This window comes from Microplitis mediator, chromosome 9, assembly GCF_029852145.1.
Source record: "Microplitis mediator isolate UGA2020A chromosome 9, iyMicMedi2.1, whole genome shotgun sequence".
NCBI lineage: Eukaryota > Metazoa > Arthropoda > Insecta > Hymenoptera > Braconidae > Microplitis > Microplitis mediator.
This window is the reverse complement of record NC_079977.1, coordinates 19,497,027-19,515,519: the sequence shown is the minus strand read 5'-3', so window position 1 is coordinate 19,515,519 and position 18,493 is coordinate 19,497,027. Positions and strand designations below refer to the sequence as shown.

The 18,493-nt window shown below is 30.6% G+C and overlaps 2 protein-coding genes across 2 annotated transcripts; both read left to right on the top strand.

The window, feature by feature from the left end:
- Positions 1–700: 700 nt before the first annotated feature.
- Positions 701–10,304, top strand: LOC130674397 (melanotransferrin-like). Its single transcript, XM_057479712.1, has 4 exons — positions 701–935; positions 1,965–3,469; positions 3,553–3,641; positions 6,881–10,304. The coding sequence occupies exons 1-4, from the start codon at positions 893–895 to the stop codon at positions 7,857–7,859; spliced, it is 2,616 nt and encodes an 871-aa protein (XP_057335695.1). The 5' UTR covers positions 701–892; the 3' UTR covers positions 7,860–10,304.
- A 316-nt stretch (positions 10,305–10,620) lies between these two features.
- LOC130674414 (tissue inhibitor of metalloproteinase-like) lies at positions 10,621–16,356 on the top strand. The gene is made up of 4 exons (XM_057479738.1): positions 10,621–10,731; positions 10,796–10,907; positions 13,791–13,882; positions 13,969–16,356. Exons 2-4 carry the CDS (start codon positions 10,796–10,798, stop codon positions 14,200–14,202), a joined length of 438 nt encoding a protein of 145 aa, XP_057335721.1. The 5' UTR covers positions 10,621–10,731; the 3' UTR covers positions 14,203–16,356.
- The last annotated feature ends 2,137 nt before the right edge of the window (positions 16,357–18,493 follow it).

Here is an 18,493-nt window from a genome sequence, read left to right as displayed (position 1 = left end):
CTAAAAAAAAAAATTTTATTTTTATATATTTTTAGTGACCAAATTTGCCGCTAACATAGAGAAACGGCCGAAAAATATGAAAAAATAATTTTTTCGGAAGTTTCGGCTGGTCCATTTTGCCCCAGGTGTTATGCGTAGGGCTAGAAATGTGGAATTATAATCATTTTTTTTTAATTTGACGATAAAAATATGAAAAAATCACTTTTTCAAAATTTTGGGCTTGTCCATTTTGCCCCAAATGTCATGTGTAGGGGTAAAAAAGCGCAAACATATCGGATTTATAGTAATTAGGCGAAAAAAAAAAAAATTTTTTTTTTATCAAAATTTCAGGGGGGCCGCTCTACCCCACCCTCCCCTACTTGAAAATTCAAAGTGTTAATTTAAAAATTTAAAAACGTGTATTTTAAATTCTATATGAAACTAGTAATGAAATCCTAAGCACAAATGTATGTGTTTATTACGTTATATACAATGTTTTGAAAATTCAAACAATTTTTTTAACAGTGTATATAGTAGTGGGGATAAGAATGAAGGAGGCACAGGTACTTATTGGGCAGGTAGTTATTGGCAGCTCGCTGTAAATATACTTTGTAATGTAGGTCATGTAGATGTAGTGGGTGTAGATATCGATAGTCGGTATATCGATATGTTTAAAAAAGTATACATACTATGTAGGTATAGCATGTAAATAATTTGAAAGAAGGAGGAGGGACAACGCCCGTTGACGAGTCACCAAAAAATGTGTACAAGTGTTTGTTTAATCATCAATGGGTGTTGTTTCATTATTATGAGTTAGAACTATATTTTATAACTCGAATATTAAATATTTTTTAAATTTAATTATTAATTTTTTCATATTTAAGATATTTATAATTTTAGCTCGAGTATTACAATGAAAGTGATTATTTTATTTTTTTTCGTAACATCCACACAAGGTATGTATACTTTTATGCATTCATTTATATTAATAGTAATTTTTAATTTTTCAAAAATTTTATTAAAAATTGTCAATTGATGATTTATCAAATAAAAAAATAATAAATAACAAATAACACTAATTCGTTTAAAGGGGATAGCCACTGTGACGGCTGAAAAATGAGTGATTTTCGGGCATTTTTTTAACTGTGATAATTTAGGAACACAAAGATCGGGTTTTTTTATTTTATTAAGTGTGTATTCAGTGTAGTTTTTGTAAAATTTTATTAAAAAATTTTAAACAATTAAAAAGTTAACTGCGTTATTGTGGAGCCTCAAAAAAAATTTCCCCTTTTCGGTTGATACCATTTTTCCAAAAACGGGTTATCTGAAGTAAAACAAAAATCATTATAATAGGTATGAATGTAGTGATCATTGTACGTAGCCGATTTTTTTTTATTTTTATTTTTCAAAAAATGGCGACCGATTGAAAATTTTTTTATGTTTCCGCCCTTTTTTTTGTATTAAAGCAGTCTTAATGAATAGTAAAAATCAAAATCGGCTAGCTATTGCAAAGACGAATAAAACAAAAAAAAGTTGAAAATCGGTCGATAGTTGCTGTTTTTAGTTCTCTTACTGTAAAACCATGTAAGTTCCAAAATATTCGTACTTACATCAATAACTAACTCCGTTAATTCTCGGAATTTTGACTCAAAATTTTCTCCTATATTTTCGAATGTATGAACTTCAAATTAAAACGTAAAAATGAAGTTTAATTTTTGTAAATGTCACAGTGACTATCCCTTTAAAAAAGTGTTCGCTTTATAGTAAACTTCAATACGTGACATAATGAAAATTTTTTATTAATTATTTTTGAACTTCCAAATTTTTGTTCGAGTACAAAATATCAAGAAAAAACCATTTTTTAATTTTTTTGAATGTTCTTTCAATCCGTATTTAAAAAAAATCGGACTTATTTGAAAATAAATAAATAACGTACTTGTTTTATGAAAACGCTAAAACGTAACTCACTATAATTTATTTTCCAGGTCAATACCTCAACAACTATGATTCAAAGAACAAGAATAATCAAAACTACAACTATAACACGAATTCAAATAATTTTGACAGCTTTTACCCCAACCTTGATCCCTCAATACTAAGCCCCAACCGATCTGTCAACGCTGTCAACACTGGCGTCAATCGAAATAATACTTTGGTCTTCTGTACAACCTCCAAAGCAGAATATGCAAAATGTAACGCCTTCTCTGTGGCAGTCGATCGAGAGATCGGTCAATTCGGCCGTCACTACGTTGCGGTAAGCTGTTACGCAGCTTCTAAGAAAGAAGAATGCATGACTCTTCTGGACTATGAGACCGTACACTTGACAACATTGGACGCTGGAGAAGTGTTCATCGCTGGTCGCTACCACAGTTTAGTCCCAATAATGCAGGAAGTAGATCTGAATCGCCTTCAGATCCAATATGCTGTCGCGGTGATCAAGAAAGGGACTTTAAGTGACGTCTCATCCCTGCATGATCTTCGAGGCAAAAAAGCCTGCTTTGCCGGAACCGAGACTTTAGCTGGTTGGATAATTCCTCTTCACACGTTGATGAAGCACGGTGGTCTCGAAGTAATCGACTGCAACAATCACGTCAAATCAACGATAAACTATTTCGGACCTTCATGCGCAGTCAACTCCCTGGTCGATCGCTACAACCCATTGGGTGACAATTCGGACCAACTTTGCAAGCTTTGTATCGGAGAAATTCCTGGAGGAAGATGTACCAACGCAGATCCTTATGCTGGGTACGAAGGAGCCTTCAGATGTTTGATCGAAGCTGGTGAAATAGCTTTCTTATTGCACTCTACAATTGACGAAGTTTTGACTTCAAATTTTAATTACAACTCCGTAAAAAAATCTGACTTCGAACTCCTGTGTCCGGATGGCAGCCGCTCGGATATTGATAATTATCGGAACTGTCACTGGGATCAGGTTCCTACGCGTGCAATCGTGGTCTCCAGTGCAATAAAACTAGAAACCAGGCGATTATACCAGAAGTTCTTTGAAAAAGCTGCTAAATTATTCAGCAGGGGCTTCGTTGCCAATTCAACCCGAACTGGAGATAACTTACCCAGTGGAAATGATCGATTTGATAACCGGTTCAATAATAATAATTACAATAACGAAGGATACGGAGTGTTTGGAAATGAAACAAACCGAGGATTTCGTGACGAGAATGGAGAGCAAGTGAATTCAAATTCAAATTATGATACCAACAGTAACAGCAACTGGAACGACCCGTTGGCAGTCAGGCCGTTGGAGGTCTTCGATTTATTCGAAAGCGCTCCTAAATTTGGAAACACTCATAATCTATTGTTTTCGGATAGTGCAAGAGATTTCATATCATTGCCCGAAAAGGACCAGACTTATGCGTCTTATTTGGGAAAGAAATCCGAAGATGCTATTCTGGGAGTGAGGAGCTGCCCGATCGAGAGGATGAAACTTTGTGTCACTTCGAAGCCTGAAATTGATAAGTGTGTTAAGATGAAGGTAAGAAATTGGGTATAAAATAGAGGGAAAATCAGTAACCATCAAAGGGTTTAAGAATGCAACTAATAGAGATCGTTTTTCAGGTTGCGATGAAGGCGCAGTTGTTAAAACCGGAGCTTGACTGCGTTCTTCAACACAGTCAGATCAAATGCATGCAAGCTATTGAGAATGGGTAAGTGTTGATAAGTTAGATTGATCTAAGTGATGATTTTGAATAATTAATCTCCGTACTTTAGTAGCATTCTTAAAGAAGTTTTATGTAAATCTGTATTTTGAGTCTTAGGCAAAGTCTGCATTAGACCGATTCAAAAAAATCGACTTTTTTTTTTAAGGACAGACTCAGAAGTTTCAGTAGGATAAAAGAAGACACTTGTTAAAATTTGAGCCCTTAATATTAATATTAAGTACTCTCTGATTGCGATTTTCTATTTCCCATTTAAATCATATGGGAAAAAAAAATTTTTGTTTGGACTTTTATACCTCGGTAATGGCGTTGGTACAATAATGCCCAGAGCATACTTTCCTAGGGAATTTAACGCTCTACAAAAAAGGTCTTTTATGAATTTTTGATAAGTCTATCTGTTCAAAAATTATTTGAACTTGAAATCAAATTTATCGTAAATTTTGAAATCTTTTTACTTCTCCAGCGAATTTATCCGACTTACCACAAAATGTCATGAAAACTTTTTTGTAGACAATTTTACCCCCTACAAATTATTTTTGATAAAGTTATTTGAAATTCCGTATTGCTTTCTAGTTATTTCCATTTTAATTTCAAGCTCTTGAAATCAATCGGAACACTATTTTTGCTAAGAGCTTGTCATTAAAATAGATACCCTCGCAGATTTGAATCACGGTGGAAACATCGTGGAAGTGTAAACACCGTGGATCCACCGTGGTTACACGGTGGGTTTGTTCCATTTCACCACCGGGTATACACAGTGTATCCTCTGTGATTACGTGGTGTATCCACCGTGTTTCCACGGTGGCTTTGTGCTATTTCACCACCGAGGTTCCACGGTGTATCCACCGCGTAATCACAGTGGAAACATCGTGTATACACAGTGGTCAAGCTACCGTGGAATCACGGTGGATACACCGCGTAATCACAGTGGTAAAATGGAACAAACCTACCGTGTTTCCACCGTGATTCAAATCTGCGAGGGTATAAAAAGAAAGTTATGCAGAATATGAAAAAACTTTAAAACTCATAATTTGTAAGAAATAAAATTGTCTACAAAAAAGATCCCATGACATTTTGCGATAATTCTGATAATTTCGCTGGAAAAGTAAAAAGATCTCGAAATTTACTATAAATTTGACTTCAAGCTCAAATAACTTTTGAACAGATAGATTTACCAACTAATCATTGAATACCTTTTTTGTAGAGTGTTAAATTCCCTATAAAAATATGACCTGGGCTTATTTGTACAACACGCTATTAGCGAGATATAAAATTCCAAACTTAAAAATTTTTTATCTTATGTTATTTAAACGGAAAATAGAAAATTGCAATCAGAGAGTACTTAATATTAATATTAAGGGCTCAAATTTAAACAGGCGTCTTCTTTCATCTTATTGCAACTCTTGATGTGTCTGAAAAAAAAAATAGTCGATTTTTTTGAATCGGTCTAGTCTGCATAATCAGTTTTGGGGAAGTCTAGGCAAGATACTTCCGTGTGATAACGTAGGTAAATCTGTTATAATGCCTAACTGAGATACTTGCGTGAGGTCCATTAGGTCAGGCTTGCTGCAGAATTGCCTAAAATTCCAGCAGAAGATTACCCTTACTTCGTGAGCCGTAGATTCTTCATTAGTACACCCGGGTCAAAAAATTAGATCTGTTTCAAAATAAATGATAAATTCAATTAATTTTTATTTAATTTACGTTTTTTTAAATCGTATTAATTTGATATGGGAATTTAGTCGGTTTTTGTCCTTACTGTCCTCTATTCAGGCCAATATCAGACTTGCTTTCGTATTATATTTAGTCTGTTTGCAATCGCCTTTCGAACGAAAATATGACTTTTCACAAATATAAGTTATGATAATAACAATCTACATTTATAAATTTATTATAATTTTCTTGATATTATAACGTAATTGTTTTTTAAAACAACCAAACAAAAACAGTTTGCGATTTTTATGAAAGATTAAAAACAGATCAAGTGGTTCAAATACAGATCAATTAGTCCAAATGTAGTATGGTTAGACTAAAATCAGATCGAATTTTTTGACCGGGGAAATTTTCAGAAAGTATACTTGGGTCGAAAAATTTGATCTGATTTTAGTCAAACTGGACGGTATTTAGACGACTTGGTCAGTTATTGAACTTCTATCAAATTTTTAATCCGTTTTTGATCTACCCGGACAACAAATTTGATCTGATTTTAGTCAAATTGGACTATTTGATCTGTTTTTAATCTTTTAGAAAAATTTTAAGCTGTTTTTGATCTGTTGTTTTAAAAAACAATTGCGTTCCGGACAGACAAATCTAGATTAATTCTTGAACTTTAAAAAATTTTAGTTATGAAAGTTTTTAAGGACTAAACTATATTAAATCATGGACTTGTAATATTTTTTATTTATGGGCAATATTTATAAAAAATATATTAAGTTACAGAATTGATTATGTTTTGTTTACTATTTATTTAGTGTCTTTTGTTTAAAAATGTCGACAGTTAATGAAAGTTTGACAGCTTTATGTTTTAGTTGTCTTGACTGAATATTTATAGTATTGAATAAAAGTAATAAAATAACTCTTTAAATGTCAAGAAATTTTCCTTATTTACTGGATAAAATCGGAAATATTTTGGCATTAAAAACCATTAAAATTCTTGTGACATCTTATTACGGAAGCGCATTAGCATGTTTCAAATGTCAAGAAAATTAAAATAATTTCATGAATCTATATTATTATTATTTATATTTGTAAAAAGTCCTGTTTTGATCTAAAAGCGATTAAAAACAGACTAAAAATTATAGTTAATAAAGTCTGTTTTTGTCCTTAAAAACAATTGAACACAGACCATGAATTATACTAAAAAAAGTCTGTTTTTAGTCTAAACGCGACTTAAAACCGACTAAATATCATACGAACATAAGTCTGATATTGGCCTGGATAAGGAATAGTACAGGCAAAAACAGATTAAATTCTTATACAAAATAAATACGATTTATAAACTTAATTTCAAGAAAAAATATTTGAATTTATCATTTATTCTAAAACAGATTTAATTTTTGGCCCGGGTACTTACGAAATATATCTCTCAGTTTTGTTTCAATCCTCTGCAAGAGACTTGCTGAAGGACTTTCGTTGAATAAATTGCTTATGACAATGATACTAGGGTACTTCTACCTCCACCAAAATGGCATCCTAATAAAAGACTAATAATTACTTGTGAATTACAGCATTGCAGATGTTGCGGTTCTCGATGCCGGGGATGTCTACACAGCCGGTTTGATGTACAATCTAGTGCCTTTTATGGCCGAAGTCTACAACTTACCAACCCCCGAGTACTACGTGGTAGCAGTAGCCAAAGAAAACGATCCAAGCACTGACATAACTTACTTGAAAAACAAATATACCTGCCACACGGGAATCAACACTGCCGCCGGTTGGATCTACCCCTTAGCCTACATGATCTCCAACCAATGGATCCGTGGATACGGATGCGATTCAATCCGCGCAGCCGCTGAGTACTTCACCAAGTCTTGCGTACCTGGTGCGTTGAGTACAGAGTACAACATCGGAGTGCCCTATGACAACATGTGTGATCTCTGCCATGGATTGAGTTCCCATTACTGCCGTCGTGACGCAACTGAAGACTATTTTGGTCACACTGGTGCTCTTCGGTGTCTAGTAGAAGGTGGTGGAGAAGTTGCATTCGTAAAACATACCACAGTATTCGAGAATACTGATGGCAAACGCAAGGAGTTCTGGGCCCGAAACACTTTTACAAAGGACTTTGAACTCCTCTGTCCAGATGGTACACGAAAGACAACGTTGGAGTATGAGACCTGTAATCTGGGCAAGGTCAAATCCAACGCCATTGTAGCACGGGGTGGAGAGTATGGCTTCAATCATACCGAGATTAATGCGTACATCAACTTGTTTGTATACGCCCAGCAGTTCTACGGACGCAAGGAAGCTGATGAGTTCAGCTTCAGCATGTTTTCCAGCATTCCACCCTATACGGATCTTATATTCCAAGATGCCACGCAGCAGTTAGTTATCATTCCTAGTGAAATGAGAGAGTTCAGTAGGTATTTAGGACCAGATTTCATGCGTGCTAGGAGAATTGTCGACTGTGCTGCCGGTGCCAGTACTATTGAGTACTCGATACTCGCTTTATTGAGCGTTGGAGTAGCTTTACTTCTTAGTAGATAGACTTTTTAGTGTTCAAGGGGACAGGTAGAGAGAACTCAAGCCGTTATCAGAAATCCTGAGGTTAAAATTGTTTTGATATCGTGCACGGAGAGAAATGTTTCGTAAATACTCCTATTGTGATAAAAAAGTTTAGTAAATACTACTTTGCTATCTAGTACTAAGTCCACGAGAAAAATAAGGATCTGAAATTTTACTATATTGTATGGTGAGATTTACGTTACGGATAGGAAGGGCTCCTGTGTTGCCAAGAGATTATTTTTAAGTAAAGTTTATGTTGCTTTATGTAGATTTACCTTCCCTGTATGAGAGTAGTTTCCTAAACAGCACGGTAAGAATTACTGTGCTGAGTAGCTGCTATCTCTCTGCAGTGACGCCAGCGCTGCTAAGCAGTCATAAGTCGTAGCTATGGCGGTGAATTACTCAAGACAATTCTTCGACGATACTCCCCACTTTTTTAAAATTTTTAATGATCATGAATTTTTATAACTATTTTAGAAACTTCATTTATTAATTAAAAAAAAATTCGAGCAATAATTTAAAAAATAAAAACGTAATTATAAATTCACCGGGATATATATTTTTAAAAAATTACTTATAGTTTTTTTACGTTATCTGTTTAACAAAATTCGTTAAATAAATTTCGGTAAAATCTTTATTTCAAGATAATAAGTCGAAATGTCAAATATTTTAAGCTACAATTTTTTTATTAAATTTCGTGAAACAGGTGATTCGAAATAACTGTGAGTTATTTTTTTAAATCTATATATCCTGACGAGAATGTAAATATCTTGCCTTTTTTTAAATTAATGTTTTAATTTCTTAGTTAAAATTGATACAGTTATTAGGTTACGAGTATTATGAGTTATTACTCAATAAAATAAAACTTACAACTTATCACAACAGACACGGATACTTTTTTAAATGTTCAAATACTCTAGAGCAGCACAGTAATATTTACTGTGCTCGTACAGACATTTTCACAGTATATTGGAAGCGCCATCAAACACAAATTTTCATTACTATATCGCATACATGGAGAGAAATGTATGGTAATAATTTCAATATATTATGGGAATGGTTCCCATAATGAATGGTAACCGGTTTTCTTGAAATGTTAATTATAGCAACGGCACCCATATATTGTAGTTATCATTACTATAATATTATAGTAATCGTTACCATAATATTATGGTAACCATTACTACATCATTATGGTAACCATTACCATAACATTATGGTAACTATCACCATATATATGGTAACCATTACCATAATATCATAATAATCGTCACCATAATATTATGGTAACCATGACCATAATATATAGTAATGGTTACCATACATTATAGCAATGGTTACCATACATTATGGTAATGATTACGATAATATTATGGTAACGGTTACCATGTATTATGGTAACCATTACCATAATATTATAGTAACGTTTACTATAGTATTATGGGAACGATTACCATAATATTATGGTAATCATTACCATAATATTATGGTAATCATTACCATAATATTATCGTAATCATTACCATAATTCTTTCACATGCGATATGGGAACTGTTACCATGATTATAGGAATTATTCCCATACTTATGGGAACTTTTACCCGAAAGTATGGGCCTATGTCCCATAATTCCAAGTAATCTTTACCATAACGGCATGGAATGATATTTCATAAACGTACTAGGAACGGTTACCATAAATTTCTCTCCGTGTAGGAATTATTACTAGGCTGTTTAAAGTACATCACCAAGACTGTTTTCATCGCAACAGGAATATTTACGGTACATTTCTCTCGGTGTGCCTAGATGCTGAAATTGAATTCTAGTTGTTTTCTTGGGAAATATTTCGGCTAGAGATTTTGACCAGGGCTGAAAAATTTCTATGAATATTCCTTCATAAAAAGGACCGAAAAAACGAAATCACTTTACTCTTATTAGTTAGAAAACTGCCGGAAGTAAGAAAAACAATCCGTCCCCGCAATGTTTTTTATAGAAATATTATAAGATTTTTTTTATAGCCTCCTTTAAATTCTAAGACTCGTCCATGTAAATAATAAAAGTACAAGTAGTATAGAAAACGTACAACGTAAGTGGGGTAAAATGAGCCATAGAAATTTTTTATTGATGTTATGATATATTGTTTTTAAAATAATGAGATGATATTTTATTAATTTTTGAATATTTATAGTGTTCATTTTACCTCACTTTAATTAATATTATAATGATTTTGTATTAATTTTACACTCTTTAAAATGAGAGCCAAAATTTTCAATCCGTCCATTGAAAAAATTTTTTACTAATTTAAATATAAATTTTTATAATTATTACTTTTTATAATATTGTTTATAAAACCGTACAATTAATTATCATTAATGTTAGACAAAATATATAAAAGTATTTATAAATAATGAACAAATGTACTCATAAATGCCGTCCAATAATAAAATTTTTTTTATAAACAATTTGGTATTTATAAGTTTTTGATATATTTTATGTGTCACACGGATTCTTATAAATTTACATACTGTTCCTTACATGAATTTTTGACTTCCCGCCAAAAAAATCAAAAAATTTTAAATAATTCGGAATTGTTTTCACTGCAATTTAAAAAAATCGTGAATAGATAAATATATATTTATCTATTTAACATTGACCTCATGTCTTCCCACATTTCCTTATTCGACTATATTTAAAAAAGTAAAAAAAAAAACAGAAATTATCACGAATATGAATGAACGGGGAAAATATATATAAAGACGTTATTTCCAATAGTGATCATTATTCAAAGTTAATCTATACTGACTTCATAGAGTCATTCTATAAGAAATCATCTGTTGAAGATTTTCAAATCATTGAAAGTAAGAAAAATAATGATATATTATAGTCAAATTTTTAAATCATATATATTTTTATAATGTTTAGATGAAACGAATCTTGATATTATTTATTTTGGGTTCATTGACGATTGATAACACCAACGGGTGCAGTTGTGCTACCTTTCCACTTCAAACTAAGTTTTGCAAATCTGACTTTGGTATTTATCATATATATTAGACTGGGCCAAAAAAATCGACTATTTTTTTTTTTTACCGATACTGTGAAAATATTATTTGGGATGACAAAAAAAAATTGTTGTGAAAATTTGAGCCCTTAATATTGAAATTAAGAGGTGTATCATCGCAATTTTTGATTTTTTTTTTAATGAGCGGGTTTTTGTCTCATAACTCTCAAACCATCGAGATAATCCAAATCGACTTAGATACATTTTTTAAAGGAAATTTGATGCACTACAAAAAAGGTTAGATTAAAATTTTTCGTCAGTTGAACCATTTCCTTATAGTCATGCTTTGAACATTAGTATGATTTTAAAATTTGATTGTTCAACTTTGGAATTTTGTAATATATGTAAAAATAAGTTTCCGGAGAAAGCCAATCGATATTCTACAAGGAAATTGAATGCTCTACAAAAAAGGTCTCTTAACAATTTTCGCTAAATTCACTCCTTAAAAAGTTATTCAAGATTATTAAAGTCGTTTTACTTAACTTCAACCTTGAATAACTTTTGAAGGAGTGAATTTAGCGAAAATTGTTAAGAGACCTTTTTTGTAGAGCATTCAATTTCCTTTAAGAACATTGGTTGGCTTTATCCGGAAACTCATTTTTACATATATTACAAAATTCAAAAGTTGAACAATCAAATTTTAAAATCATACCAATGTTCAAAGCACGATTATAAGGAAACGGATCATCTGACGAAAAATTTCAATCTGACCTTTTTTGTAGAGTATCAAATTTCCTTCAAAAAATATGTCTAAGTCGATTTCGTTTACCTTGATGGTTTGAGAGTTATGAGACAAAAACCCGCTCATTAAAAAAAATCAAAAATTGCGATGATACACCTCTTAATTTCAATATTAAGGGCTCAAATTTTCACAATAATTTTTTTTTGTCATCCCAAATTATATTTTCACAGTATCGGTAAAAAAAAAAAAAAATTTGGAAAATCCAAAAGTGCGCGACTCATAATGCTCATTTATTATGAAATAATAAAATAATCATAAAAAAATGGCGGGAAGCACAAATAAATTTAAAATATATAAAATTTTCTTTCCTTAAATATTTTTTTTTTTTTTTTTTTAAATTATATTAGTATTTTTTATATAATTATGAAAGAACCTACTCAAAATATCTCGATTAATAACAAAAGCAAAAAAAATATATGTAAATAAAAAAAAATTGAACTGAAACAATTCAGGCTTACCAATTAGCAAAAAAAAAAAAAACAGCTACACTAGGATGGTAATTCGCAAGCGCCCCTGGTGGGATAAATGTACGTATAATGTATAGATATATATATATCGGCATCCATGTTAATTTTACATCGATATATATAGATATTAGGGTGATCCAAAAAATAACAAACTTTTTTTTTTTTCTTCCAAACAGGTTCAAAAGTTTCATTTAGATAAAAAAAGACGCCTGTGAAAATTAGAGCTCTTAATATTAACATTAAGAGGTTCCTCATCGCACTTTTCTATTTCCCATAAGAATAACATGGGAAAAATTTTTTTTACGTCTTCTGATTTTTATAAGTAGCTAACGATGCGTCATAGGAATAAATGGCAGGCATATTTTTGTCGGGAATTGAATGCTCTACAAAAAAAGATTCTTATCATTTTTTGAGGAATCTATTTGTTCAAAAGTTATTTGAGGTTGAAGTCGAATTCATATTAAATTTTGAGATTTTCTACTTTTCCGGTGAAACTATCAGACTTATTACAAAATATCATCAGACCTTTTTTGTAGACAATTTTATTCCCTAAAAGTTATTTCTAATAAAGTTTTTTCGAATTCCGCATTGTTTTCTAGTTATTTTTATTTTAATGTCAAGCTCTTAAAATCGATCAGAAGACTATTTTTTTATGAGCATCACATTAAAATAAAAATAACTAGAAAACAATGCGGAATTCGAAAAAACTTTATTCAAATTAACTTTTAGGGAATAAAATTGTTTACAAAAAAGGTCCAATGGTATTTTGTAATAAGTCTGATAGTTTCGCCGGAAAAGTAGAAAATCTCAAAATTTAATATGAATTCGTCTTCAACCTCAAATAACTTTTAAACAAATAGATTCCTCAAAAAATGATAGGAATCTTTTTTTGTAGAGCATTCAATTCCCTACAAAAATATGCCTGCCAATTATTCCTATGACGCATCGTTAGCTACTTATAAAAATCAGAAGACGTAAAAAAAATTTTTCCCATGTTATTCTTATGGAAAATAGAAAAGTGCGATGAGGAACCTCTTAATGTTAAAATTAAGAGCTCTAATTTTCACAGGCGTCTTTTTTTATCTAAATGAAACTTTTGAACCTGTTTGGAAGAAAAAAAAAAAAATTGTTATTTTTTGGATCACCCTAATAGATATAGTTATACAGCCTTTTTATTCTTTTATTAATTGTTATTAAACGACACTGAATTACCTAGCCAGTAGCAATAGGGGATCTACAAATCTTTCAAAGAATTAAAAAAAAAAAAATTTGATTCAATTACTGCATTTTTTCGTAAGTTATTGTGTCTACGGGTTTCATACTTGACGGACAGGAAATTTTTTTAGACTATTTTGATGTTTTTTCCTTTTTTATTGAACTAAATAAATTTTTGAAAAGTATGAAACTAATATCCATTAAATTATCTTCAAAATAGTATGCAACATATCGCAATTCCGTAAACTAACAAGAGTATAATAATTGAAATAGTTGCCGAAGTGAGGCGAATTAAATTTTTCGATCATAAAGCACATCTCAGATGCTTCGCATCATGAGTCGTGCAATAGTCGATTTTTTTGGCCCAGTCTAATATACATATGTTTATTTCATATAAATATTTAAAATAAATTAAAAATAATTTTATTTCAGTTATTAAAATAAAAGTTACGGATATTCAAAAAACGACAGTACTAACAAGTACTACTAATATATACCACGTTGATATACTAGAAACTTACAGAGTAATTAACAATTAAATTATATAAAAAATAGTTATCGTAAGAACGCTTATTTTCAAATAGATGTTTTATAGTGATTTTTTTTTCAGGCAAATGCTGAAGCAGTAGAAGCACTCAAACTCAAATATTTAACTACTGATCCATTCCGAGGAATGTGTGGTCTTCGACTTCGTCGTGACCAAATTGCTGTTGTTGGAGGAATCATAAGTGGTGGAGAGCCGGCAATTAGTGTCTGTAGACTGCATATAAAAAGTCCTCAAGAAATTGAAGCTCAGTCTGTTAATCTTCGTGAAAATTTTTCTAAAAACTGTACTACAGCGTAAATTAATTAAATCGCACACCTCAAGCGCGATAGCGCTGAGGGTGCTTTATGGACGGTTTTTTTTATTTGACGATTTTACTCACATAAAAATCTTTCTACACTATTTTTTTTCAACCAAGATAGATAAAATTGTATACTAGCATATAGAGAATTTATTAAGGAACAATTTGAACCCAAAATTAAATCGATTCATTATTTTATTCGTTTAAAATAAATTATTTTAACTCAAGAAACCAGTGCTGTCAATTGTTACGTATAAAACTTCGTAAACACGACAACTCTCGATAGACACCATTAATCGGTCTAACTTTTTTTTTAATCTTTGTATTTTTCATCACAAGAACCTTTATAAAAACTACTATCTGAATCCTTTTAGTTTAATTGGAATTAATAAACGACGTAAAACTGATTATTCGTGAAAAATTTAGCAGTTATTTTTACTGTTGTTTTTATGATAAAAAAAAAATAAAAAAAATTAATTTATCATTTTTTGGAAAGGGGCCTTCTTGTCCAGAGAATAAAATTTTTTGTTTCAAAAATTCGTCGAAATATACATGAATTTGATCGAATTATGACAGAACTCAAGACACATGAACTCTTTTAGGTAACACAAAGATATCTTGCATTTAATATCCGCGGAGCAAAAATTATAAACAATAGTTTACCTGAACAGGTTAACAAAAAAAACAAAATTTTCTAAGTTTTTTCTGTCTAGTGACCGGTAGCATGCTCGGAAAATTATGAAATTTGCTACAGGATCTTCCTAGGATATCTCAAAGATATTCTGTATTTAATATAGGCGGAGCAAAAATTATAAACAGTAGTATACCTGAACTGGTCAACAAAGAAAACGAAATTTTAAAACTTTAAACATTTTTCGCATATTTTTCAAACAGATTTCGCATATAAAAGTACTTGTTTTTGAGTCAATTTTTTCTCAAAACACTAAGGAAACTTTTCGAACAAATTTCGAACAGATTTCGTACATGAAATTTCTCTGATTTTGAATCCATATTTTTTCAAAACACTAAGGGAACTTTTCGAACAAATTTCGAATATTTTTCGAACACATTTCTTACATAAAGTTTCTTGGAATTCGAGTCTATTTTTTCTCGAAATACTAAGGAAACTTTTCGATTATTCTACGAACAAATATCGTACATGAAGTTTCCATAGTATTTTGAGAAAAAATAGACACAAAATCATAGAAATTTCATGTACGAAATTTGTTCGAAAAGTTTCCTTAGTGTTTTGAGAAAAAATTGACTCAAAAACCAGTACTTTTATATGCGAAATCTGTGTAAAAAATATGCGAAAAATGCTCAAAGTTTGTTTAAAAATTTTAGTAAGATTTTTAAGTGAAACTTTCAAAATCTCAGAAATTAAAAATTATAAAAATTTTCTTACTTATCTAGATTGAAAGAATTCAAATATTTGAAAAACTACATGTCCGAAAAAAAAATACAAATAATATTTCATAAAAAATTTTCTGAACGAAAAACTAAAATCATTGAATGTTCGAAAAATATGCAAAATTGTGTCACGTTTCGATGTTCGAGCTTCGAACATTTTTTTTCACACGGGTTGGTATAAGAATTTCAAAATGATTTTATAAACTGTAATAATCAATTCCATAACAAAAAATATTAATACAATCACGCTTACCTTGTGATTTTTCTAAGCATATTTTCAATTTTGATATTAAAAGGACAGATGTTAGAATACACCTTTTTGACTGCAGCATTTTTTTTTTTTTATTTTTAGACTTCAGATAAGTTTTTTAGTAAATTTTTCAGAAAAAAATTTATACGCCTTTTTAGTTTTTGGTCACAAAGTTTTCAAATTCCTAAAGCTGAAAGGGTGCATAATTAAAGACATACGCCCTTTTAGCTTTGGGAAAACAATGTTTGATTTTCAAGCGTAGAAAATGTTTACTAATCTATTGGCAATGAAAAAATAAAATTTGTGCGCCCTTTTACCTTTATGATATATTTTATCATATATGTTTTCACATATGAAGTTTTTTCATGCGGGCAACCATTAATTTTTAAATGAAGCGAGAATTCAAAATAACAAGTAAATAATATTTTGAAGATTTATTTAACTAAAATTACATTATTAACCGTTACAGTTGCTACTTAAAATTGTATTTACATTATTACAATAACAAATTTCTATAATTACAGATAAAGAATTAATTTAAAAATTTTTTTAATTATTGTCTGATTTGACACACATTTATTTGTCAATATTTTGTAAAACAATCGGTGGTAAACATTATTTAAGCACCAACAAAGGGCACAAGAATAATTCCTGATTAAGAAAAACGATACAAAATGGTTGGTCATGTTAATGACCCATACGAAGGGTGATTCCAAATTATTCAGAAGCATTAAAATCTATTTAAAATTTTGTCTTTTTCTTATTCGTTTTAAATTGATTCTCTGAATAAGCCAGTAAATTTGTGATCAAAACAAGAATCACCCAGCGATGAATCAGGAGCGAATAAAAATTCAACCTTTACATTAAAATTCGCATCTTGAAACACTGGTACTGGAAGATCCATCGCTTGCCTTTGAGAGTTCACTTCAGATAATCTTCTATCCCGCTGAAGGTATTCCGGTAAAGGCGTTAGCTCAAGACCCAGTAATTTATAACTTTTTGGTGATCTTGGCGGGGAATTTAGATATTTTACAAGCTCTTTAACCATATAACAAAATGGCAGAAGACAATTAGATCCTTTGTGACAACGCTCCACATAGTCCAGTCGAGTTAGGTCCAAAAAGTAACTCTTGCTGGTGATAATTCCTGGCCGACTAATTTTTCCACAGAATGATTCAGAATATGCTAAAACTACGACAATCGAAAAAATCCACCTAAAAAGTGCGTCGCAAATATGTTTTTTTATAACAAAATGGTCAAAATTCCGGTTTAACGCAAATATCTAACAAACTATAGCACATGGATAAAAAAACCCTTCATAAAACTTGAAGAAAAAAAAATAATGAATAAAATGAGCCCTCATTTAAGTTCCTACGAGCTGTAATTTGTAAATTATTTAAATGTTAATTAATTTTCTCGTCAACTCGATGTTATTTTTTATCCATCAGCTGTCCCGACGCCGAAACTTCCCGAAGTGTGACGATGTATGACGAAGCTGCTCGCGCGCTCGTTCGGGACATTTAAAATTTGAAAAATTACTTTTTATTTTCAAGCTGAAAGTCATTAATATTTCATTTAACAAAAAAATTAAATATTAATTAAATTTTTATTCCTATTAAAAATAATTAAATGGTTCAATTCTTAGCTTAAATGTTTTCTAACAATATTAAACACTACGTGTCTTAAATTATAACTCGATTTCTAATAGTGTAGATTAAAATCATTCTCAATCAACACGACAAAAAAAAGTCAAATCCTACCAAAAACAGATTCTCTGTATAAAATCGCGCCAAGTACACGTTTAAAATTTTTTACAATTAAAACAAGATTCTTTTTACAAAAAAATGAATCAAATCGAAAAAATACCAAGTACTTAATATAATTCGAAATCATGGAAAACATTTTCATAGAATTGAACAAAAAATTGAAAAAAAAAAAAATTTCAATGTACTTGGTGTGCCTACAAACTGGAAAAAAAGAATATCATTCAATTTTATTGGAAAATAATTTATATGCGAAATCAATTCTAAAAATTTTGCTTGAATAAATTTAGTAACGCACACCAAGTACATTGAAATTTTTTTTTTTCAATTTTTTGTTCAATTCTATGAAAATGTTTTCCATGATTTCGAATTATATTAGGTACTTGGTATTTTTTCGATTTGATTCATTTTTTTGTAAAAAGAATCTTGTTTTAATTGTAAAAAATTTTAAACGTGTACTTGGCACGATTTTATACAGAGAATCTGTTTTTGGTAGGATTGTTCATTCAGAAAAAAAATAAAAAAATAATAATTTTAAAACCCTACCCCCCCCCCCTTTTAAACATTTCGAATATCAACTCATAATACATAATACAATGCTTTATTATTGTTGAAAAAAAATGTGACCGTAATGAAGAAGAAATATTAATGTTATGTCTGAAAATTTGAACATATTCTTTTATTAATTCTCTTCCAAATATTATTTTAAAATTATTTTATACGAACATATTTGTTTGCCAGTCGGTTAAAAGTACTTCAAAAGTAATTAAAGGGGATAGTTAAAACCTGTTCAAGGTTGTAGTGCAGCCGACACGCTATGAGGTTGCATGCAACCGGGCCTTAGCAAATAGTAATAGAAATATTGCA